Consider the following 25481-nt stretch of genomic DNA (forward strand, 5'->3'; position numbering starts at 1 on the left):
GAAATGCCAAGTGCTTTTGCCATTTCTCCTGCATCCGCAGTGCTCTCTGTTTGAGGGGCAGGTGGACAGAGAGTGGTTTCTGTGTATTTGGGCTCTGGTTTTCCATCCAGCACAGGCGTTTGCACCATGTGCAAGTGTTTCGAGCCGTGCTTTGGTGCTGGAGTGGTGCAGGGATGAGTCATCAAATTGCTACAATTACACAATTCGCTACTCATTGTCCTTGTAAATACAACGTGTTTTTATAGGATGGATACAGGCAGGTTTGGGTTACCGACTCTTTCTTTACTCCAGACACTCAGAACATTAAATGAGAGTTTAGGGTGTCTTTGGGACAGTTGCGCAAGGAAGGTGCTATTAGATGTCATCCTGCAGTACCTGTTGAGGTAAGGCTGCCCTTAGGAACTAACCAGTTACTGCATATTTAAAACCCAACAAAACCAAAACAACCCCCACTGGATGTCTCTTGGGATTGCAGTAATTACGTTGTTTTTCTGGTGACATCGGCTTGCTGTGTGGAAATGGAGGCATGCTGGAAAATAGCTCTGAACTTGGACAGAAGGGGAATTGGTTTGTTTCTTACGACGACCTAAATTGAACTAACAGTCAGTGAATATTTTTGATGTAAATCTTTCTGAGAGCATGTAATACATTATTGCAGAAGTTCTAAAAGCCACAGAGTGATTCTGATATTACGATTTTCCATCAGCTGTAGTCCTTCACAGGCTGGGGTAAGGATTAAAGTCCTGCCCTGCCAGGCAGGCTCAGGCTGCAGTTTGGGCACATTTATATATATATATATATATATATATATATATATATATATATATATATATACAAGAGATCAGCAGCTAATTTATAATGTGTTTAAGGTGAGGACTGATACTCTAGAAACAAAGTTAAAATAGTGGTACTAATTGCCAATCATCAAGGCATTGATGATTAAGCAGAATGACCTGGTTAGTAACTGCTTGTAGTCTTTGGAACCTGCAAAAATAACTGTTCTGGAACATTTAGGTGAGGAGTGGCTGGAGATTTTCCTTCTCTTAACAGAGGCAAGAGCAAGCAGTTTTAGTTTTGGGGAATTTATTGCTCTGGCCAAAACCTCCTGCAGAACAAACCCTTGAGAGGTGTCAAACTGGGTATGGAAGAGCATTTGGTATCTTTTAAAAACTTCCCATCTATAACTTGTGGTCAAACTTTGGAGTTTGTTTGTAGCAGCTTGAAACACAAACTGGGGCACTGTGGTGCTGAATTCAGCATGTCTTCTAAACTTTCTGGTGGTTAGTCAGAGGCCAAATAAAAATTGATGCCCTATTTTCAGTATGAGGGGTTTTTTTCTAATTTTGCCGTCAGCTGTTGGCTCTTGGTAGACTCTTTAAATATTTTGAGTATATTTTTTGTTTGAACTTCCAGCAATAGCTGCACTAAAATAAAACCTGGCAACTGAGAGAGCAGCAAGCTAGGTAAGAATTGAAGCATGTTCAGCTTAATTCGTGCAGATCCCCAGTGCTTACATAAATAGTTCAGTTTAAGCTGAAACAAGCAGTTACTAATATAGACATCAAATATAGACATGGCCATGGTCAGTGGAGTGAACTTTTATGTTTGGTGGACAACCAGCTGTCCCTGGAGGCCAAGGAGCCCGGTGGGATTCTGGAGGCAGCAGGCAGAGCATTCCCAGCAGGTCAGGGAGGGATCCTGCCCCTGTGCCCAGCCCTGGGGGCACCTCTGGGGTGCCGTGTCCAGCTCTGGCTCCTCAGCCCAGCAGGGCCAGGGAGCTCCTGGAGCGGGGCCGGCGGAGGCTGCGCAGCTGAGGAAGGGCCTGGAGCGTCTCCGTGCCCAGCACAGGCTGAGGGAGCCGGGGCTGCTCAGCCTCGAGAGGAGCCCCAGCTGAGAGGGGCCCTCAGCCCTGGCTGTCCCTGGCTGCAGGGAGGGCTCAGGGCAGGGCCCGGGCTCTGCTCCGGGGCCCAGCAGCGGCCCCAGAGCACCGGGCAGGGCCTGAGCGCGGCAATTCCCCCGCCCAGGAGGCAGAACTGCTGCCCTGGGCAGGGCCCGGCCCCGAGCAGATTGTGCAGAGAGGCTGTGCAGTGTCCCTCGCTGGGGATATTGCAGAGCTGTGTGGGCACACTGCTGTGCCCTGGGCTCTGCCATGGCCCTGCTGGGGCAGGGAGGTGCCGCCGGCTGAGCCCCTGTGGGCCCTTCAGCCTCACCCACTCTGGGGTTCCGGGAGTCATCCTGGGATTCATACGGAATCTCAGACTGGAGGGGATCCATAAAGATTGTCCAGTCCACCTTCTTGCTCCTCACAGGACTGCTGAAAACTAAATCAAGTTTAACTTGATGAACCTCAGAGTTTTGCTTTTCCAAGTGGCTGTGGACAGTGGATTAAGTTTGTCTAATATCAGCTATTTTCAGAAACTCTTTTTGTGGACAATCATGTGACTGTGGGCTCTATTTTCTGCTTTTCTGAATGAAATTAGTATTTATTTTTGTGTAAAGCTATGATGGGATTATCTCACTATATTAAAAATACAAAATTAGTGGGAAAATATTGCAAGGAACCATTTTCTGTAGGCAATGGAGTGAGTGAGGTTAAACCCATAGCTGAAGGTGTGTTGGTGCTGGTGCTGCCTCCTCTGTGTTACTCATCATCTTTTTTGACCAGATTTGAATTACTGTCCATACCTTTTGATGCTTTCATGTGAGCTTTGATGCCATTGTTCCATCCACAGGCCATGGCTGTGCTCCCAAAGAAATGTTTTGTGGTGATGAATTTGCAGTGGATGGGATGAGCACCCTTTGTCAGTGACTGCCTGTTCCTGACCTGGTGTTTTGAAGCACTGCAGGATTTTTTCATTTCTTCACAGATCTTGAGGAGGGTGAGAAGGAAGGGATTTAGTCCTTGGTGTGAGGGGAGGTTGATTCCCATTTTGTGCAGTCTGGGTTAGGGGTTCTCCAAATTAATTTCACATTTGTGCTACAGGTTATTTTTACTAAGAGCCTCTCCATAGTTAAAAGAGGAAAATCCCCTCTTATCCCTGATCAAGTATGAAGATGTTAATAAACATTGTTTAACAGGTTCCTGGGTTAGCAAATGCTGCCCATTTCTCCCCAAGGAGAGGCTCACATTCATTTGGAAATGCTTTGAAGCATTTGGCAGTTTCTGGCTCTATTGAAAGCAGGAAGCCATGAGGGGCGCGTTCTCATCACTTTTAGCTGGTGCAGATGGCTGCCCAGCTTCCTCCCTTTCTGCTGGCTCCAGCTGTCCTGGAGGATGGTGGATTCCTCCCTTTCCCTGGGAAATGTGTGCTGGGACCTCCAGCAGTCCCTGTGTGGCAGAGCTGGGTTCAGGAGGGGATTGAAGCTCCAGCTCTGTGTACTCAACCTGCAGAGTTTGACTCCAAGGTATCCATGTATGTACTAGTTATTTTGTATTGGTCCTTCAACTTCTTCAAAGTCAGATGTCGTTTGTTAAAGGACATCAATCAGAGCCTGTTTAGCTGAATTGTTTTAATTGGTTTTGCTTCTTTTGTTAATTTTCACTGAAATTTCCTGGTGTTTTTTCCAGAGAGTGGGAATCTTGTGAGAAGTTAGACTGTTGAAGACTTAGCTTGGTCTTTAACTGAGATGGGAATTAATGGTGTCGTCTCAAGGGTAGTGGGAAACAGAAGTTCCTGTTTCCTATCCCTTTCCCTTTCACTAAAGCCCAAATATAAGACTCTTCTTTTTTTCAAGGTAGCACAGCCGTTGTCTTGTTTTGTCCATACATCCTCTGTATCCTGTGAATCCCTTCTTTGTCAGGGAAGACTTTATCATCAAAGAAACTTGGCAGTGCTGTCTGCCTTGCTTGGTGCTGCTCCTGAAACTTGTGTGTCCTGCCCCAGTTCCCAGGATTTCCTGCTATCACTTCCATAATTGCTGTCCCGATACTGGAGCTCCAAGTGGGTTAAGAACAAAGCTGCACTGGGCTGTTCCCCTGCCCAGGCAATTAAGTGACTCAAGGCACTCCCAGCTCCTGGAGCCGGGTGCAAACCCAGGCTAAGAGCAGCCTGCTGGAAATCTGGAGCAGCCTGTCCAGGTTTGGTGGATTTCTGCTGGAAAAGGTGCAGCTTTTCCTGCACCTGCTGATGGAGGGGAGCCTTGCAGTGCCAGTCACCTGCAGGGAAACACGGGATGCTTTTGCACCTCACTGCCTCGCATCCATGGAACTGCTGTGCTTGAGACATCAGTTACTACCTGGTATCCAAGGATCTTAATTGAAACTGTGATTTATGGAGTTTTATAATACCTACAATTTCTGTGCCTTTGGGGATCATTCACAGTTGGTTCTATTTCAGAAGCTCTCATAATCTCCAAAGGGAATTAGCTTGATGTAATTAGGCTTGTCAGAACCTCTTTCTCTCCAAGTAACTTGTGAACCTGTTTTTGCCATGGTTATCTGCACCCCATAGAAATGCCAGAAACTTGAGGTACTGTGGAGCAGAAAGACTAAAGAAAGCCTAAAGTTTCTGCAGGACTAAGCAAGGAATGCGGGATGCAAATCTCCAGGAAATGAGCTTTTAAACTTGCCCAGCTTGTGGAGCAATGTGTAAATTTTACTGCCGTTTCTGGTTACAGTCAGTGGAAATAGAGACTGGGGCTTTGCTCAGTGTAACTCGATTCAGTCGGGTTTTAACAACTGTAAGGCAGCAACAAAACATCCCAGCTTGGACCCATTGTTATCTCTTGGCTGTCGCTGCCATTCCCAGTAGGGATGGAGAGCACTTACTCCAGGCTGACTAATTAAGGAATGACAGCTGCTTGGAAATAATCATTCTACTTTGCAAGAGCTGTGAGCAACTTCACAAGAATCTCTGGAAAAAATGAATGTATAAACAAGATGAATTGACAATATTTAGAAGCCCTGCTTCCACTGTGAGGAGCTGCAAGGCTCTCGTGGGGGTCGAAGTCACGCCGGGGAATCTCTGCAAGGGCAGCTTGGCCTTGCTGGGATCACTGGGATGGGACACCACTGCTTCCATCAGCCCGTGGAGCTGTTCATCAGCAGAGCTGCAGAGAGTTGGGGTGAATTCCATGGTGATGCCACTTCAAAGCCACTTGGGAAACCGGCTTTATGTGGAGGTGGGTGGGGTGAACAAGAGGTGCTGGCTGAGGGAAGAGTTGAACTTGGAGATGCTGATCTGTGTTCTTGCACAAGCACTGGAGCCCAGGAGCCAGGACTGGTGACACCAGCTGTTAGGAATTTTGAAGTCCTTCTTCTGCCAAGTGCTGGGAATGGGCAGGACAGATCAGAGTTGTCTAATTGCTTCTTCCAGACAACAGGGCAGGATCTACCCATCATCTCTTGGTCTCCAATTAGTAGGCTTAAGTGCTGGAGAGAGAGATTGGAGTCTGAATTGGGATGTGTGCGATGGGGAGAATAACCCCAAAATGAAGTGTTTTAAAAGAGAAGCAGAGCAAGTTTATTAGAAAGAGAAGATGTAATAGCAAAAACATGTATTTGGGAGCAGAAAGGGAAAGGATGAAGGATTTAAAAGCTCTAAAATACAGTAAGAAAGTGTGGAATGAGTCAGGATGGGAAAAGAGAGAACACAAGAAGCTGTAGTAGTAGATACCATTAAATTAATGCAGCTGCCAACTTCCTGGTGAAATATCTGAATACAGTATTCATTTCCAGGCTAAGAATCAAGCTGTGTTACCTGCCCCCACAGTCACGGCTCAGATGGTGACAGGACATGGGAGCATCTCTATCGCGGTATCCCGCAGTGGTAGGGAGGAGAAGAGAGATCCAGCAGGCAGGAATTGTGCAGCAAGATTCCTTTAATTATTTTACAACTCCTTTATAGACTTTTTTCTTCATAGTCTAATTGGGCAAAGGATCAGGATCAGCCACTCCTTGGGGTGATTGGCTAAAATCCTAAAACATCCATTGTCAAAATATTTTTCTACTGTACTATAAACAAAGGCTTTGCAAGGTCGCAGGTGTTCATAGTTTATACAACTCTACAAATATCTTCTGTGAGAGAAAAATATCTCACGGGACTGGAAAGAAGCAAGAAAAATTCTTGCTAGCAGCATATTTGAATCCACACATCTCTGGGCAGCAGTGCTGCCTGTACCAGGGCATCCATCTGTGGATCTAAGACGTTGTCTTAGCCAAGGCTGTGCTCTGCTGCTCTGAAGAAAGAGGGAAAAGAGGAGACAGGCAGGGAAAATGCAAGAGTCCTTCGTCTTCTCCTTTGGATCAGTGGATGTGGGAGTGGATGGTGCTGCACCCCGTTGGCAGCTGGTCACTGCTGGAGTTCCCCTGGGCTCAGCAGTGGCGCTGGTCCTGTTTAGTGTCTCTGTTGGTGACCTGGATGAGGGGATCGAGGGCACCTTCAGTAAATGCACAGAGAGCACCAACCACCCTGTGCCACACTGCTGCTGTGTTTAGTTCTGTTGTATGTTCCCAGGATGACATCGTGTTTTGGAGGCAGTTCTTAGTCTCCATCCCTGGGAAAGCTGGCAAAGATTTCTGAGATATTTTCTGATAAAAGGAGAAATGCAGTGGCAGAGTCTCACCGTGCCCTGCTGAAGGAAAGTTAGGGGGGATAAATGGATAAAAATGTGGGGTTTCTGCTAAATTTGCTGACCCAAGCCACCTGTGTTAGATATTCTCAGTGTTCCTTGCTCGTAGCTCCCAGGATCCATGGGTTTATTTAGCCTTCAGCTGCCAAAGGAGAGGAGATGTTCCTTACTCATTTAAGGACACACTAATTGGATGTACCCTTAACAACATATAATCACTCTAATGAGTATTTTTACATATTCATATAGAAATAAAATAAAATCAAAGGAAGTGCATGGTTCCCTAGTGGCGTGTTTGCTTTCCGGAATGGTGTGGGCTGGCTGGGTCCCAGTCAGTGAGGGGCTGCTGTGTGCTCCCTGCTGGGGGAGAGCACCCCTTGCACTGGTTTGCCCCCAGTGAGCGGGGCTGCGTGGGAGCAGGGTGTGGTTATGTATAACTCCAGAGGCCATGACCATGGAAGGTGTGGTTGTCTGTTCTATGTATGTCCAGAAACACTAAAATCCATGTTTTTTGGAGTCACCCCAAACATCTCCTGCCTTTATCCCTTTCTGGATTCCCCTCCAGCCACCTCCTGGGCTTGTACATGTCATTATCACGTGTGTGATAACCAGGTAGTTGAGTCTTTCCATCACCTGTGGCCACAGTTTTATTCTGCTGTCCAAAGTCCGTGTGCCACATGTTTTTCCACACCTTCAGGGAGGGCTCAGGTAAGCTTGAGCCAAGGCAGCTGGGCGGGGGACGAAGGGTTGCTATAGATGGGATACTGTTCATTTTCCAAGTTTTCTGGGTTTGTGCAGCACGTCCTTATGGAAGAAGAGGAGGAGATGAATGCTTTTGAGATGGAATTGTGTTTTGAGTGGGGGTGGATGTATTTTCTAAGGAGTTATCCATAATCCAAGATGGCAGGAGTACGGGAATTGTGTGGCTTTACTCCGTTGTGTGTTTTACTTGAGCCTCTTATTCCTGTTTCTGCTGAGACAGAAGGGAAGAAGGCTGAAATAAATACAGACAGTGTTTGAGGACACTCAGTTTGTCCTGCTAACCCCTCTGCCAGTCTCCTGGGCACAGGGATGGGGAGGGCAGGGCTGGGGGAAGCAGGAACTGCCTGGGAATGAGGGACTTGGGAGCAGGGAGGAGGAGATGGTGGGTGTGCCATGGACAGCAACAGAGAGCAGCTCATCAACAACAGGGGCAGAAAGGAGGGGAAGATTGGGGGAGACAGAGGTGAGCTCAGAGAAACAGTAGCAGCTGAAGGTTTATAGAAATCCTTCCATCTTTTGTTGGTGAAGGAAAGGGAGGGAAGCAGTGATGAGGAGCAGTTCTGATGTGGGGAGAGCACTGCAATAAAGGCAGGGGTGACTGCCAAGCGTTGTAGACACAGCCTGGGCAGTGAATTGCAGAGATGTTCTGCAGAGAATGATCCCTGTTCCTAGAGCTGGGGAAAAAGCATATTCTGTTGTATGTAAGTAGTGTATAGTGATTTTTTTTTTTTTTTTTTTTTTTTGCCTAGCTGTATGCAATTTAACTTTGGCAGAAAGTGCTGGTTGAATACATTGACAGGTTTAATTGCTTTGGCTTGAGTAGGATGAAAGTGAATTTATTTCCCAGTGAGAAAAGCGTTGAAAGGCTGCATGAAAACCTGTCAAAGGAAATTGAAGCGGGGTTGGGGAGTTATCTTTACAGTAAATGGAATTGATAAACATGTCAGTTAAAAGTGGAATTTATTTATAATACTCAGGTTTTGTGGCCAGAAGTCTTTGAGAATTCCGTTCACTGGGAAAATGAATTTTATCCGTTCAACTGATTTGCTTTTTTGTAATGCTTGTAGAGCAAGAAATTGTCACAGAGTAAAAAGCTGAAGTAATGTTTGTTCTTTTTTTCCAGAACACGTCAGTAATGGAGGATCAGAATGAAGATGAGTCTCCAAAGAAAAATACCCTGTGGCAGGTAGGACTAACATGGATGTAGAAGGAGAGGTGCCAGGAGTTTGTGTGTTCCCGCTTTTGAGAAATGTCCAAATCTCGGGTCTGCATAATCATCCTTGGATGTTGTTGGCTGTATCCTCCTAAAATTAGCTCAGCCTTCGAGTGAAGGATGATGCCAGTGGATAATCCTTGAGAAATTACCAGTTCTGCTCAGATTCTGTAGTTTGTGCTGACCTTGGAAGGACAATGCTGCGTCAAAGGATCCTTGGGAATAAAGTTCGTTTGTATTTCTGAGCATGTGACTGCTGTTTAAGAAGAGAAGTTCAGCATGGCAAGGAGTCACAACCCGTTTGCTTTGAAGAAGTTTGGGAATATTTCAGAGCTGCCAATTGCTCCCCAGCAGCCCCTTGGCCTCCTGAGGGGCTCAGAGGAGCTGGCATCACTCTGAGCCTGTTCTCACTAATTAGCAGTGACTCCTTCTTGGGGCATCCTGATGTGGAGCTGCAGCTCCCAGGATTTTAATGAGGGGTTTATGTGGATGTCCCAAACATTGACAGGAGCTGTTCCTCAAGAACAAACCAAGCCCTTGATTCTCAGTTTTCGTTTATGGACAACCAGTGCAACACTGACATAAGAGTCTCGAATTCTTGTGTTGATTAGCGTATTCATATCCGACTTTATCTCTTATTTTAACTGCCAGAACCTGAGCAAAACATTTGTGGAGACAAACTTCAGTGTGCCCAGAAACCACTGTTTTGAGCTGGGAAAGGCAGTTGTAAAAACAGTTAAGTTCCTTGCAGTTTAAATGGTAAGAGGTGTAAGGGAAGAATTCAAGATTTGCAGAGTAATTTAGGAGCAGTCTATGAAAGACTTCGAAAAGTCTTTGAAATTTATCTGATGTAGCTTGTATCTTGAAGAATGTGTTTTAAAATTTAGCTTTGATTATTTCTTTGCATCTTCTTACACTTTCTTCCTTGAGAGAGTTTTTATTAAGCTGTTCCTATTGTTTATGTATAATTACCAATATTTAAATATATACTAACATATCAATAATGTTCCTTTTCCAACCCCAGATAAGTAATGGAACTTCATCTGTGATTGTCTCGAGAAAAAGACCATCGGAAGGAAACTACGAAAAGGAAAAAGACTTGTGTATAAAATATTTTGACCAGTGGTCTGAATCAGATCAAGTGGAATTTGTGGAACACCTCATTTCCCGAATGTGTCACTATCAGCATGGACATATTAACTCTTACCTGAAGCCCATGTTACAGCGGGACTTCATCACTGCGCTGCCAGGTAAATGAAGGGCACGGAGCAAGGGTTTGCTCTGGGCTCTGGGAGCATCCTCCAGATTTCCATTGTCCCTTACAGATACAGTGCTGCTTCTGGTGCAGAGAGGGGCAGCAGGGTGGCTGAATCCCTTCTGTGATTAATTGAATTGGCCACTGGATGCCAGTGTTGTTCCACGTTAAAATAGTTGGACTGGTGTATCCCAAAGAATTTCTGCTGGAATTGGAACTGAGTTGTCACAGAAGTTGTGTATCTGCAGGCTTTGGTCTAAACTCCTTTTTCGTACAAACCCCATAGGTACAGAAAATACTGCCAGAGGTATTGTAGTTTAGGAAGTCTTACATTTTAATGTCGTTCTGAGTTTCTGCTTAGGTGAGTGCATCTAGTTTGTCTACTCTTGTTGCTGACCTAAGAGCAAAAACACTTGGGGATTTTTATTGTGCTGTCCAGCCCTGATTCCTCCTTTCAGTTACTCAAAACAACTTCTGACACCCAGAAGTGTCACTTTGTGTTGGTATGTTCAGATATGAAATCTGTTTTTACACTTGCTGTATGCATTTTTTCACAAGTGGATATATGGAATCTCTAGGTTGTAATCTGCTGCTAAGTTGTATTTATTTTTCCATTAATTTTTTGGAAGAAATTGTCTCTCTGGATTTTTGCTGCTGGGAACAGTGATTCATTGGATTCTTGGAAAGGGAAGTGTGTGGACATTGTTTGCAGAGTGGGAAATAAGCCTGGGATAAGGGGTCAGTGTGTTCTGTGTGCCACTGGCAGCACAGGGGCACAGCTTCACCCTGCAGTGTGTGAGCAGCCTGGGGTGTTGTCCCAGGAATGCCAGGACAACGCTGAGCACTGAGGGTGGAAGAGGAGGCGATGCAAATCCTGAAAGGAGTTGGAAACTGATAGTTTTTCGTGCACAGGGAATATTGAAGTAAAGTCTCTGTAAAGGTTGGTGGTACTGATGCTCTTGTAGCCTTGGTGTGTTTGGGTGGGGGCCTTCCTGGTGTGTGGGACAGGATCTGCCTCCATGTCAGGGGGTCCTGGTCTCTGTGCTGCTGCAGTTTCACAAAACCTGGAGAATTCAACTTTTGGAGGTGCTGGGGGGGGATTTTGGCTCCTCTTTCAAACATGGTTAAAAAGGGCAAAGTCCATGGAGGGCAATGAAGAACATAGAGCAGGGCAGAGGAAGTGATAGGGAATTTATATGTGCTCTGTTTTCTTAAAAAAGAAGCTTATAAAATGTGCAAGAGGGCTCTGAAAGGGAGGAGTGTCCTTTCTCGCACATCTCTGGCTCACAGGAGTGGCTTTCGAGAACACTGAGCTTGTCTGGCCACACAGGAAAACGTGCTCCTCGTTTCCTGGGCAGAGTTGTTTCCTGCAGGGACTTTGGCTGTTCCTTCCAGCTTGATCTCAAAATACTGAATGCTGATTTCTCTGGGGAGTACCTGGGATTTACTGAAAATCAAGTCATGGGGATCACATTAGGGTTGTCATTAGGGTTGGAAAAGCCCTCCCAGCCCATCGAGTCCCAGCTGTGCCTGGTCCCCACCTTGTCCCCAGCCCAGAGCACCGAGTGCCACCTCCAGCCCTTCCTTGGACACCTCCAGGCATGGGCACTCCAAACCTCCCTGGGCAGCCCCTGCCAAGGCCTGAGCACCCTTTCCATGGGGAAATTCCTGCTGCTGTCCACCCTGAGCCTGCCCTGGCCCAGCCTGAGGCCGTTCCCTCTCCTCCTGTCCCTGTTCCCTGCCAGCAGAGCCCGACCTCCCCGGCTGCCCCCTCCTGTCAGGGACTTGTGCAGAGCCACAAGGTCCCCCCTGAGCCCCCTTTGCTCCAGCCTGAGCCCCTTTCCAGTTCCCTCAGCTGCTCCTCCTAGGACTGACTCTCCAGACCCTTCATGTACAAGTCTGATCTTCAAGTATAATTTTATTTTATTTGCTTTTATACCTCAGGGCTGATACAGAGTTGTACAGATCTTTCATGTTATGTATTTCTGCCTAAGAAAATTTTGGGAGCTTTATAAGATGACAGGCGTTTACGCCACGTTTGTATATATCAAAATACATCTTTACAACTTCTGGTGCTTTTTTCCAATGTAAATACTGGGAATTGTTCCCATATTCAGCCTTCCTTGAAGGTGCTGTGGCGTGCGAAGAACATCTGTCTAAATTTATCCAGGAACTTAATCTGAGCTGATTGAAATCAATCCCGTGTTGGGCTGCAATCACATTAAAGGGTAGCAGTGAAGTACCACTCTCAGGCACATGGAGGGATTTTTGGGGTCATCCTCTGCAGGGCCAGGAGCTGGAATTGATGATCCTGGTGGGTCCCTTCCAGCTCAGGATGTTCCATGATGCCTTTTTAAAAGATGGGTTCACTTGTCTTAAAGAAATCAAATTCTTTTGTTTTAAACAGAAGTAGTTCTTGCTCGCTGCTGTCCTGACCAATTTTACACCTGTGAGAATGTAGGAAAAATGGAAGAAGAGTTGATGGACTCTGACTTCCCTTGTTTCCAGTGACAGAGTGGTAGCTGTGGTGTGTTTCCTGATCTAAGTGACTGTTTTGTATCTAATGTTGATCACATTTAGAGAGCTGACATCTCACATTTGGGTTTTATTTTCATACAAAGTGATATTTATACATGGACCTTTGAAATTCCTGTGAATTTTAACTGTTCAAATTTATTATTGAAATTCAACCAAACCTTCAGCTGGTCTCTCTAATCAGCAACAGCTCTTTTCCACCATTTTCTGTAAAACTGCAAAGAGAACCCAAAGAGATGGGTGTCATGTTTTCCTTTGAAAAGTCTACCAGTAGATGTCAAATTCATTTTGCTTCAGAAAATGAATAGATTTTAGTACCTAGTTCAGAAACTTTCTGAAACAAATCACTGTCTTTTAATGTAAAATAGGGATATGCAGCTATTTCAGGCCTTAATGTGTCTTAAACTTAGTCCTGCATTTTGTCTGACATAAATCTAGTGGGCCTGTCCTTTGTATCTGTGCTTTGGACCTGTTCTTGCTATGTTAATTAGGGTAAATATTTCACTTGACATCTCTTTTGAATGTAGCAATTTAAATCTGTGCACTTCTGCTAGCAGTGGAACTCTTAAGAATAGATTCGATGGCAGAACAAAACATTTGTGTGTTCTCAGTGTGGGTCTTTGGAGGCGCTCTGTGTGTTCATAGAAGATGAGATTGGCAGATTGTAACATCAGAAAAGAGTTTGTGACTCATTAAAAATCTGGTTTTAACTGTGGTCAGTGTTACACAGCATTGTGACAGTTGGGCATCTTGATAAAGAAAGGGCTTTTGCCTAATAATTCCCAGTTGATGCTTAAGGCTCAGTGAGATCCTGGATCACAGTGGGCAGGCTGTGTGTGCCAGGAGGGCACGGCGGGCACAGCCCCACAGTGACAGCACACGAGTGCTCTGGGGTGTGGGAGCTGAGTGCAGTGAAATGAGTAAGACTTACATGTATTGGTTTCTGCTTTCTGCTGCTGTTCAGTTTTATGAAGGCCATGTGAAATTCAGTGTGCAGTGGAGGACTGTATGAAGAGTTTCTTAATGCTTTAAAAAAATAACAGTAGTTCCTTTGATTTGTCAGGACTATTTGAAGCCTAAAGTGGGCTGTCATGAGATAAAGTGGAAAATTTAAAAGGTCGTCATCTCCTGGTTTGAAAGATTTTTTTCATGCTTGGCCAAGGGGTGTATGTTACTCGTGAAAATGAAGTTATTCAGCATCTCAGATTCAGGGGAGTTTTGTGGAAAGCAAAATTGCAGGTCCTTTGAAATCAGGAACAGACTTAGCAGTGACTTTTCATGGGACCGATGATGCAGTGGTTGGAATGTGAATAAGGAAAGTTTGGTCGCTATTTTAAATTCAGTTCAAGTTCATTATCTAAGTGGTTTCTGTGTATGGACCTTTACTCAACAGCAATCCCATTTTTAAGTCAGGCCCCCTGAGCAGGAGACGAGGTCTGGGCAAGGGGATAACCTTGTGCAGTGTCCCACCTGCTTTGTGTCCTGAGAGGTCTGTGCTGGCAGCTCAGCAGGTTTGTTGTGGTACTTACTCATCCTCCAAGCTCCTGAATGAGTGCCCAGTGCTTTGGAGAAGTATTGACTGAGTTAGGAAATCAGATACTGCAGCACAGAGTCCTGGATCAGTGGGCCACACCCCAATCCTGACACGTTTCAGGGGTGGTGAGTGCATTTCAGACATAAATCCAACCCTACTGTGATCTAAAAGGATCACAGGGGTTATCAAGCTGCTTCTGAGGTCTTCATAGGGGATGTCTGTGTGTCCCCAGTCCCCTGATAATGGGCTCTGAGCACCTGGTCTGGAGGCGCAGATTATGGAAAAGATTAAATAGGAAAGATGTCCTTGCAGGAAAGTGTCTGCATAATCTCTGCTCACACTTTCCCTGCTCTGTCTGTACTTCTGTGGAGTCCTGTCTGTGCCGAGTTGAATTCTCCATTGTTACATGTGAGGGAAGAGTCAAAGAATCATTATTTTAACCTTTTATTGCTGCTGCTTAGTAAAGCAGTGCTTGAAGACAACCATCTTTTGGGATTGTGTGCTCAGGAGGAAAAGGATTCTGTGCCCACAAGTAGCAAAATACTTTCTCCTGCTTGTACATTCTGTTGAATTTTGGTTTTGTAGACCCACACAGAATGGTTTGGGTTGGAAGGAACCTTAAAGCCCATCTTTCTCCCCCCTGCTATGGGCAGGGACACCTTCCACCATCCCAGGCTGCTCCAAGCCCCAATGCCCAGCCTGGCCTTGGGCACTGCCAGGGATCCAGGGGCAGCCCCAGCTGCTCTGGGCACCCTGTGCCAGGGCCTGCCCACCCTCCCAGGGAACAATTTCTCTCCAATATTCCGTCTAACTGTGCCCTCTGGCAGTGAAGCCATTCCCCCTTGTCCTGGCACTCAAAGTTCCTGATGCAGAGGAACTTTCTTGTAGCCCCTTCAGACGATGGAAGGGGTTCTGAGGTCTCCAGACAACCTTCCCCTCTCCAGGCTGAACATGCCCAGCTCTCCCAGCCTGGCTCCATAGGGGATCTGCTCCAGTCCCTGTAGCAACTCCATGGCCTCCTCTGGACTTGCTCCAACAGTTCCATGTCCTTATGTTGGAGGCACCAGAGCTGTGATCCCTGCTCCAGGTGGGATCTCAGGAGAGCAGAGTGCAGGGGACAATCCCCTCCCTGGGCCTACCCACTCTGCTTTTGCTGCTCTGTTGTGCTGATTGTCCTTCCAAGGCAGAAGGAAGGTCCAACAGCCAGAGCAGAGCAGGAAAGGCCCAAAACCTTGGAGATATTTTGGTGTATCTGTGTGCATTCACCCGTAACCAGTGCCTTTACCAATGACAGTGTTCTCATGTTCCTGCAGTGCCTTGAAACTCTGGATTGTCAATGTCTCGCAGGGCTGGTTTGGTTGTTCTCTGTGCCCCGACTGACTGGTTGCCTTCATTTCTTTGTAGAGCAAGGCTTAGATCACATAGCAGAAAACATCCTTTCGTATCTCGATGCCAGATCCCTGTGTGCAGCAGAGCTGGTGTGCAAGGAATGGCAGAGAGTCATCTCGGAGGGAATGCTATGGAAAAAGCTCATTGAGAGAATGGTACGCACAGACCCGCTCTGGAAGGGGCTCTCAGAGAGGAGGGGTTGGTAAGTACCTGAACTCACCTTGTGCACTGCTCTCCTTACAAATTCCCTCAGAATGAGCTCTGCCCAAAGCAAGTTTATAGTGAGTGGGTATTGCTGAGCTCCTGGTCTCTGCTGGGACTGGGGGCCAGAGCTGTCAGCTCCCCTTTCTGCTCTGGCTTTGTCCCCTTTTGTGCTCCCATGTCCGTCACCGTTTTTTCTTGCTTGAGTGTGTGCAAATTTGGAATTTCAGGTTTGCAGGGAGAACTAACAGTTCCATCAAGTCTCAAAAAACATCTGCAGGGCTTTTTCTCAAGTGAAATATTTCCAATTCAACTTTTTTTTCTTTTTTTCCCCCCTTAAAATGTAAAGTAGCAGCTTCGGCTGCAGAAGGCTCTCGAAGAGAAACTGTTGCTTTTTGTGGCAGTGGAGTTTTCCTGTCCTTCCCGAGATTCTGGAGGGCTGTTCTGCTTCAGAAACCTGTTTCCCTGTGCTCTCTAGTGGTGTGCCTGAGCAAAGGCACGTACAGAGCAAGGGGATGGCACCCTGCTGCCTGGAGAAGTTGTGGAGCAGGGAATCAGAACTGGAAAACACGGTTATCTTTTTAACCTTGGACAGCTTAAATATTTGTCAAATCGCAAAGTCACAAGGGTTGTAATAGTGATACTAAAAATTCTTCCAAATGTTTCTGAGAATATGTGCTCAGGGTTTTTTCTGGGCAGGCTTTGCATTCCTGTGAAGTTTGGATTCTTTGTGGTACTCTGAAAACTGTGTTTTTTCTTCTTTCTAGGGATCAGTACCTGTTTAAAAACAGACCAACAGATGGGCCCCCCAATTCATTTTACAGGTCCTTATACCCAAAGATAATCCAGGATATAGAGGTAGGTGTTCTGATCTGTCCTATCTGCAGGACAGATAATGGTGCTGATTTTGGAGTTCCACAGGTGGTGATTGTTGGAGCAATGAATCTGTGTCACTGCTGCTCTTGGGATGATGTAAAAAACACCCTCAGCAACTCCCTGCCGCAGGAGGTGCAGTGGTTTAGGTGTTAACACCATCCTTTTTGCATTTGAAGAGTTTTGGAACTCTTCTGAGACTCTGGATTTTAATACAATAGCAGGTTTAGGACACAGTACTCCAAGATAATTCCATGTATTGCTGAATGTTCAATGTATTGGCCACACTCACTTGGAAGGTGATCTGAGGTTGATCCCTTAAACACCAATTATTTAAAATGTGACTTACTACTTCTAAAACAGTGACTGACTGTTGTAAATACAGCTTTGGTCCCCATATGGGGTTTTTCCTCTCTCCAGTGGTTTGATGGGAACAATAATCAGTCCTATGATGATGAACCCACAGGGGCATCACTGGTGAAGAAGCTTCAGATGTAAAATTTTGCTTATCTTGTTTTGAGGTTTACAGAGCTGAGCTTGCTTGGTGGTTTTGAGATATTTCTGATAAATCAGGATCATCCAGTGTTCTGCCAGCAGGAGAAAATGTGTCTTTATGTGTTTGCTGTACCCACCACAAAGCTCTGAAGTTACACCACGGACTGTCATGGATTTATTTCAGGATGGGAAATTATTGGTCTGAAATTCATTAGTGGGGAAATGTGTTCTGATGTTGAAGACAGATATGAACTAATGGAATCACTGCAGAATGGCTAATGGCAATTTGTGTTGCATGGCACTCAGGAAACAAAATTATCCCGAACTCTGAACCCAGCTGTAAAATGGTTCTGCTGGCAGCCATAATGTACTTTCCAAATACCTTTTAATAAAGCTTGCTACATCATTTATAGACATTTAAAGATAAAGAACTGAGCATGAAATGCACCCTAGGCAAAATATGACCAAACTTGATATTCACCTGTGAGCTGAATGATCTGCTTTGTTGTTTGAGGGAAGATGTATTTTCCCTGTAGGGAAGGAGAGTGATACTGTGATGATAAGAAGCCTGTAGGATTAAGAGCTTTTAGGGTGATATTTTCTTGCTTTCTGCACAGTTCTGGTCTAGTTCTGTAAAGAAAATGGGCAAAAAGCAGCATGAAAACCTTTGCATAGAACACTAGAACAGTTTGGTGTTACTGTAACTCACACTTTCAGTGTTACTTTTCTGAATCTCATTTGCGTAAGTGGAACATTTGTGTAGACATTGTTGTCACTAAAGATGGAAGGACTCCTTGAAGGTGTTCTGAGGGCTTTCTAAGGCCTTTTGAATTATCCCAATCTGCTCTTTAATGCTTTGATTCTTTACTTGCTGTAGATTTGCTTTCCAGTGCACAGAAACAGAGCTTCTGAACTGAATACTTCTTGCTAGGATGAAACAAGTAGGAAAAAACCAAAGCCCTTGTGCTTCTCTCATCCCCAATATCAATAATAAATATAAAAAAATTATCAGTCTTTGAATAGCTGAGAGTGGGAAAAGAGTAGGTCATTAAAAATGTAGTAATGAGCATGTTTCTTAAAAAGAAATCCTAAATTTCATTACATTAACAATAAATTTATTAAACCTCAAATTAAGAGACAAATTTGCACTGTGCAGCCTGATAGCAAGAGCTCATCCATTCAAAATGGATACGGAACGCATTGGTGCTTGCAAGTCAAGAGACCCAGACTTTCAAGCCTCCTTTGAACCTTAAGTTTCTCTGAGTTTTAGCTCGTGGCTGTTTATTTTCCATTCAGTGAGGCTCAGGTGGTTGCTTGTGGGGCTGTAGGTTGTGCAGTCAGGGCTTGTGGGGTGGAGCTGGAGCCCAACTTCAGGCATTAAAAACCACCCTGAGGTATGAGCCTGGGAATGAGCACACGGTAAACTGGGAGCTGTTGCCGTGGTTTCTGCCCATTCCAGGCTGCCTGGCAATCCAGCTGCTGCTGCCTGTGCTTCCTGTGCTTTCTATCTCATGCCTGTGTCCTTAAGGCTGTTAAATATTCCTGGCCATGCCGGGAGCTCCGGGGTGGCTCAGGCTCAGGTGGAGCAGGGAAGCAGAATCAGGGCTGTGAGGGAAAATCCCCTGTAGTTCTCTACCTTCCCTTCCATGCTTGGCTACAGACCATGAACAGCAGCTTGAGCCCTCAGTGGCTGTCAGTCCCTTGGGGTAGAATTGAGGGTGGTGGCATGACCTTCCCACCATCCACGGCCCACGCGCACTTGGGAAGGGCAGGAAACCCGGGATCAGCCAGCACCTGTTGGCTCTGGGCTCCTGCCTCTGCACTTCCCTGGGGCAGGAGGAAGGGGAGCTTCTCTTTGCCCAAATCCAGGAAAGAAATGCGTCTCTTTCCAGAGTGGAGAAATGTGTGTTTGAAAAGCAGTTGTTAATTCCAGAGTCACCAGTGCTCCGTTGGCGCGGGCAGCGCATTTCCTGCTCCCGGTTCCTTGGAGCTGCTGGGTTGGAGGGAAGGCAGGAGAGCAGGACAGAGGGATTGTGCCACAGCAGGTGTTTCCCTGCTTACATATTCCCTCCAAGTCCTCTGAAATATTGCTGTTTGCAGAGGGGTTGGTGTTTGTGCTAATAGTCAAGGGCCCAATAATTCTTCCACTTCCAAAAGTCTATTAGAATTTTTCAAATAAATCACCCTTTAAAGTACTTTTCACAAATTGGTTCCCTAAAGGGCGGTCAAAAGAAGCTTTTAACACTGTTTAAAATGTGGAGAGTGAGTACCAATAACAACCAAACTTAGCTTTAAGATTAACTTTTTCCTCCTCTTCCTGTTTTGAAGCCTGAAGTTGCTCTCTACAGTTTTGTACTTTCCCCATTCTCCCATGTTTCACAGCAATGTGCAGAAGCTCTTAAGTAAGACTTTCATCTTAGCTGTGATGAAGAATATTTTGTCTCTGAATACCAAAATATTTTTTCTTCAAATATTTGCCTGGATCTTTAATAAGATCTTCCTGTTTCTTTCAGAGGTCAGAGTTCAGGGAGCCATATTAGCATTTATAGAATTATATACCTGTTGTTAAAAACAAATCCAAAGGATTTCATTTTTTTTAATACAGTAAAATATATTTGATGTAGCACAAAAATCTTGTCAGTTGGTATTTTACCACAAAGATTAACCAAATTCTGCTAGATTGTTTCCAAGGGTGAGAGTTAAGAATTTACTGCAGCTGGTGCTAAATTGGGTTGTGGGCAGAGATAAACTCAAAGCAGAATGTGCTCTCCGACTGTCAGAATTTGAAAAATAATCCCAAACCTGAATTAACAATTGGAAGGAAAAATGAGGAATGATAAACAGCAAATTTGAATTCTTTCCCTTGGGCTCTACTTGTGGGTCAAAAGTTCATGCAACCACAGAGTGGTGGTAGCTGAAGGTAACACAGGCAGGGATTTGGCAGAGGGAGCTTCCCTTGCCTCTCCAGAAATGTTGTGGTGCCAGTGTGTGTTTATTTCATGCCAAACACATTTTAGGAACATAATGTCACTTCTGAAGTCACTGGATTTGAAAATAAGAGGACATTCAGAGATCTGAAACCAAATTCTTGGAAAGAGATGGTTACTCCCCACCTCCACTGTGAAGCCAAATATTTAATTAGATTTAGTTTCACAAGAGGTGGTCCAGTTCCTCCAAACGTCTCCAAGTCACATGTTGAACTGCCAGGGTTCTTTAGGAGCTTTTTTAAAGGGAAAATCTTTTTGGATTTGGATTTGGGGGGGATTATCCTAGAAAACTGGACTTGGGTTTGAGAGCTTGTTTGTGGAGAGCCCCTGGCTGGAGCGGGGTGTCCTGTGTGGGGTCGGCTGTTCCACAGGCACAGTGCCAGGCTGGGAAGTTTAATCCTGCTGATTCCAGAGTCCCAAGTCCCTGGAATTTTTCCATATTATTTGTGAAGCTCGGCCAACTATTGTGTTGTCCCCTCAGGATTAGCACAGGTATCTATTTCTGGTGATGAGTTGAGAAGACTTTATTTCATAAATGTTCCCCTTATCTTTGAGGCACATGGTGAGTGCCCTCAGCTTGTTTCCATGGAGACTTGGGTCCACCTAATTAAGATGAGAATTAAAATGTGGTTTTTCTGAAGACTTGAGGAAAATGTGGTGCCAGGCCATCAGATAAACACTCTGTGTTCTTCTGATTTCTGAAAAAGTTCAGGTTTTAGGACTGGAACTAAAATTTTAAAGCCTTGGAACAGTTTGAAAAGGGGAAAAAGTCAGTTCTTGCCCTAAGTCCCTGCCTGCATTGGGAGATGATTGTTTATGAAAGTTGCAGGGTATAATTTCTGAGGGAAATGGGTTTGTTTAGTACTGCTCTAATTATGATGCTGGAGAAATTCTATGTGCATGTGTGGGGAGAATCTGGTCAGCATTATATGCCTTGAAATTTTTTCAGCCAGCCTTTGAGATCTCTATTCCACAGGCACTTTCCAAAAAGCATTTCTTAAAAATGAAGCTGGCCAAGGAAAGGGGAGGCTTTGGAGCAGGAGGGACCAAGTTGTTGTGGTGCATGGCACAGATTTCAGCTCTCTCCTCTGAACTCCCCTTTCAGCTGCCCCAACCACGGGGTGGGGCCCTGGCTTGGCTCCTTTGGTTGCCTTTGCCCACATTACTCCTGTTTTTTAACACAAATGGGCTGGAGAGCAGCCCCTGGAAAGGGGCTTGGGGGTGCTGGTCCATGGCCAGTTGGATGTGAGTCAGCAGTGCCCTGGAGCCAGGAGGGACATCCCTGTCCTGGGGACATCAGGCTGGGCCAGGGAGGGATTGTCCCGCTCTGCTCTGGGCTGGGGCAGCCTCACCTCCAGTGCTGGGGCACTTTGGGTGCCACAACATCAGAGAGATCCAAAGCTGCTCCAGAGCGTCCAAAGGAGGGAGCCAGGAGTGGGGAAGGGTCTGGAGGGGCCGCCCGAGGAGCGGCTGAGGGCACTGGGCTGGTCCAGCTGCAGCAGAGGAGCTGAGGGCAGAGCTCCCCGGGGCTGCAGCTCCTGCCCAGGGCAGCGCAGGGACAGCTCCGAGCTCTGCTCCTGGGCCAGGGACAGCACCCAGGGAGCGGCTGGAGCTGGGCCAGGGCAGGCTCAGGCTGGAGAGCAGGGAAAGGTTCTTCCCCAGAGGGTGCCGGGCACTGCCCAGGCTCCCCAGGGAATGGGCACGGCCCCGAGGCTGCCAGAGCTGCCAGGGGCGCACAGGGTGGGGTTGCTGGGGTGTCTGTGCAGGCCCAGGAGCTGGATTGATGATCCATTTGGGTCCCTTCTAACTGAGGATACTCAGTGACTGTGTGAACTTTGTACTTTCCATGGTGTTGTGCATAAAGCGAGTTACTGTCTCCAATGAAACTAAAAAGGTACAATAATTTTGGTTTTCAGCAGCATTACTGTGGTCAGGTGAGGTATACATGTGTCACTAAAGTGCCTCAGAGGACCCCCAGCTCTTTTCGTTGTTACTGGCTTGTATTTTTAAGATTCCCTCTCCAGGTCTGGCAGTTACAGCAGTTACTTCTCCATTGCCTTGGTGTAAGCAGGAATGCATTTAAGGTCTGTATGCATTGATGTTGCACCTGTAACATAAAAGCTTGACATTTTAGTCTTAAGTGTGGTGGAAATCAGTGGAAATGAAGATCTTCTGAGAGAAAACCAGGCAGAGCCATCAGGGTGTGTTACTGTGATCATGGCAGCTGCAGGGATGGAAAAGATGCTGCCCAGGAATCCCTTTGGGCTCCTCTGCTTTGAGGCTGTGTTTGCAGAGGGGCTTGGTGCCCAGGACAGACCTTTCAGGGAAGAGCAGCTTGGTCCTTCTGCATCCTCCTGTTCCAGGACTCCTCAGTGGGAGTTGAGTGGATTCTTTACTCGTTACCTGGGCAAGCAGAACAGCTCATGTCAGCTCAGGCTGGCCAGCACAGCCTCCAGAGACAGAAGCACAGGGACGAGGTGCAGCTGCGCTTGGGGTCATCCCTGTCTCTCATGCCCTTCCTCAGTGGTGTGTTGTGCCTCCCTCAGCACATCAGGCATTCCCAGCACCCTGGGCAGTGAGACAGTCCCAATGCTGTTGACAGTCCCTGGGTGACTGTTCTTTGGGTGTGAGAGTGCAGTTCATGTTGCCTTTTTTATCTGGTTCGCCTAAGGTGTCTAACAGCATTTTGACACTTGGAGAACCCAACTGCCTTTTCCTCAGGCTTGGTTCCACGGTCTGTATTACACTGTCAGCTTTCTCCCAGAGTCACTTCTATATCCTTGCTTGTCAGTGGGCTTTGATGCAATTTCTCCAAGCCTGCTCTTCCTCTGTAAGGCATCAGCATATTCCACTGCCCAGACTGATCTCACTCAGCACAGCAAGGTCGATCTGTGCTTTTAAAATGGGGCTTTAGAAGAGGATCAGCAAAGCTGCAGCGAGGGACAGAGCACAGGGATGGTTGTACCTGGTGGCCTTTGGGCAGCTCCGTACTTAGAGCATCAGTCCCATGCAGAGAGGGGTCACACTCCTCAGTTTGTATTGTCACATCTGGATCTTACCTAAGCAGCTGCAAATATCAGGAACTTTTGGTCTTGAATTCTGCTGAGAAACTTGCTAGGAAAAGCTTCCGTTTCCTTTTGGTCTAGAGTAGTTTGGATTTCTGGACTTCGCTGTTTATGCTTTGCTGAGTCCAGCCAGAAAGCCACTTCTCTGCAGAGTCCTGGGGAGCAGCCCGAGCCCTCGAGGAAATTAACATCTCACAGCCTTTCTTCTTCAGGCTGATGCAGACACTATGAAAACTCTTTGCCCCTCACTGTCTCTCAGCAGTTTGGAGCCCCAGCAGTGAATTCCAGAGTCAAGCCAGGATCTGGGGAATCCTTCTTCAAGAGCTTGATGCTGCTTTTTCATCCGAATAGACTTCAGAGTGTCCAAGAGAGGAAAGACCTCGAGGGTGCAGAGAACCTCGTGCCATGGCCAATCTGTCATTTTGTCTTTGCTTATCAAACCCTCTTAACTTCATCATGAATTAATTATTAAGCCCTCTCTACCCTGGTGACACAAGTTCATTTATTTGTGCCTTCCCTCTGCCACAGTCAAGAGGGATTTTCCTTTTTCCCTTTGAAGAAAGCATGAGAAGAACAAAGGGTTGGATTTTCATGGCCTAATGCGTCAGGAGAAATCCCTACATACGTAACAAATGTGGATGTTCCTTTTGCTTTTCCCTGCCCCCCTTGTCCTGTAGGAGAATTGTGTATTCAGAGGGAACAGAAACCCCTTGGTTTATGGGATTAAGATAAACCCACTTACTCTGCAATAACATTCACAAGGATAAAAATGTAATTGTTAGCCAAGGAGCTGAACATAGTGTACATTATCCAATGGGAAAAAAACCCCCTGTTCCTAGTAGATTATCCTTAACACTTCCAATGTATAGTTAGTGTTCCAGCTGTTAATCCAGATGAATTGCATTTTTTTCACTGTGCATCTTTGCACCAGTGAATGTATTCTGGCATGGTCAAGGCTTGGCTATACCTCTACATCTTGGACTATTTTCTATTTGTACTTTTCTCACGAAATGCTTTCTTTTCCTTCAGTCCATTTGTGCACCACTTCAGCTGCCAAATGGCTCTCCTGCTGTGGCAAATGCTTTGGCAAATGCTCGGTATTTATCCCTTATATGTCCAGATTTTGTTGGTTGTGCAGCATTTGTGAGCTCCTTGCTGCTGTTGCTCCGGTGAGCTTTTAGGAGAGTGTGAGAAACTGGGGGTGTGAACTCGGGAGACTGTTCTACTTTTAACTGGGAAACCTGAGTTCAGAGGCAGAGGAGACTTTTGAAGGGATCTGTAGAAAATGCAGTAGTGGGTGTTGGATATATTGGTGTTGGTGTGGAACCACAGATACGCAAATAAACTGTGGGATTCTTCAGCCCTCACCCCCTGGTGCTTTAAGGGTCCATAAGCACAGTGATCTCACCCCTCATACCTGCTGTCCTCCCTGCTCGGTGTATCCAGTTAGGATATCTCCTGGCAGGAGGGTGCAGATGAAGACTTTCTCTCACTGCACCATGGAGCAACAACCAGAAATGCCCTACAGCAGAAGCTTTTCTGTGGTTGCCAGTTCTGCATTAACCATGTTCCTCTCGGAGGGTCCTCCAGTTGCCCACCCACTCAGTCTGTTCAGTCATCTCAAATGTTATTTCTCTGGATGTGCACATCTGGTTTCACTCTGCTGCCCAGGGAAGTGCTGCTGTACATTCTGTGTGTCGTGGCTGCTTTCCCAGCATCCCAGGAATTAAGGCAGCGTGAGGGGATTTTACAAGTTCTCCAAAAACAGGCACTGTTTTCCCACAGTAGCCACAGCACATAATGGCTACATGGAATGACATCTACTCACAGAAGTGAAGTGTGCACCTGTATGTGACTTACTGCCCTCACAGAGATACACACGAGACTTGAGTTGCCTTTATCTGAAGCCAGCATTTTCTTGTGGGGAGCAGCTGAAGTAGCTTCCTATAGTGAACCTGTGAGAATTGAGCCAGCTCGTGTCCCGAGTGCCTGGTGAGCACACTTCCGCTGCGGGCTGCTCTGTGTGGGAAGCTGTGACCAGCAGCATTTGTGATTTGTGGGGTTCCCAAGGTGTTCTGGAGCTGTTGGGAGTGGTTGTCACAGGAAGCTGAAGTGTGGAAGTGCTCCTGGGGAGTTTGAGCACTCCCGGCTCCTCTGGCACATGCTTGGTGCAACTGCTTAGTGCAGAGCTGTCCAAGAACAGGGCTTTGGGGAAGCTCTCCCTTAAGACTGTTCAGAACATAAATAGTTTCTAAAACTATTGAAATTGGCCAACTGGGATCTCTGATGCTTTATCTCCTCTGTCTCCAGTGTTACTGTTGCACATTTAAATCTGCTGCCTTCAGATCTGTAATTATACTGGCTCCTGCTGTTAATGTCTGCAGTCCTCTCCTGTTTCTGAGGGTCAGAGCAGTTGATGAGCTGCAGTCCTGCTCTCCTAGCCCAGATGAGATAAAGCTTGGGAATTGCCTGTCCTTCCCCCTCCAAGCCTGCATTCCATGCTGAGCAAGGAAGGTGATGAGCTGGGCTGTTCCCTCCAAGGCTGACCCAGAGCAGTGTCAGGTTTGAGCCCAGGTCCCAGTGTGACCATCAGCAGGGCACT

At 46.3% G+C, this 25481-nt stretch overlaps 1 protein-coding gene across 5 annotated transcripts in view; it reads left to right on the forward strand.

Moving 5' to 3' along the window:
• Positions 1 to 25481, forward strand: part of FBXW11 (F-box and WD repeat domain containing 11) — a 66979-nt gene that overhangs the window by 28768 nt on the left and 12730 nt on the right. For all 5 annotated transcript variants that reach the window (XM_048319779.1, XM_048319782.1, XM_048319780.1 and 2 more), the window contains 4 exons: positions 8456 to 8518; positions 9570 to 9795; positions 15274 to 15460; positions 16227 to 16317. In XM_048319779.1, coding sequence (XP_048175736.1) covers positions 8456 to 8518; positions 9570 to 9795; positions 15274 to 15460; positions 16227 to 16317 — 567 coding nt within the window. The remainder of the gene's footprint in view (positions 1 to 8455; positions 8519 to 9569; positions 9796 to 15273; positions 15461 to 16226; positions 16318 to 25481) is intronic.

The sequence above is a fragment of the Corvus hawaiiensis genome, chromosome 15 (genome assembly GCF_020740725.1).
Source record: "Corvus hawaiiensis isolate bCorHaw1 chromosome 15, bCorHaw1.pri.cur, whole genome shotgun sequence".
NCBI classification, from domain to species: Eukaryota; Metazoa; Chordata; class Aves; order Passeriformes; family Corvidae; genus Corvus; species Corvus hawaiiensis.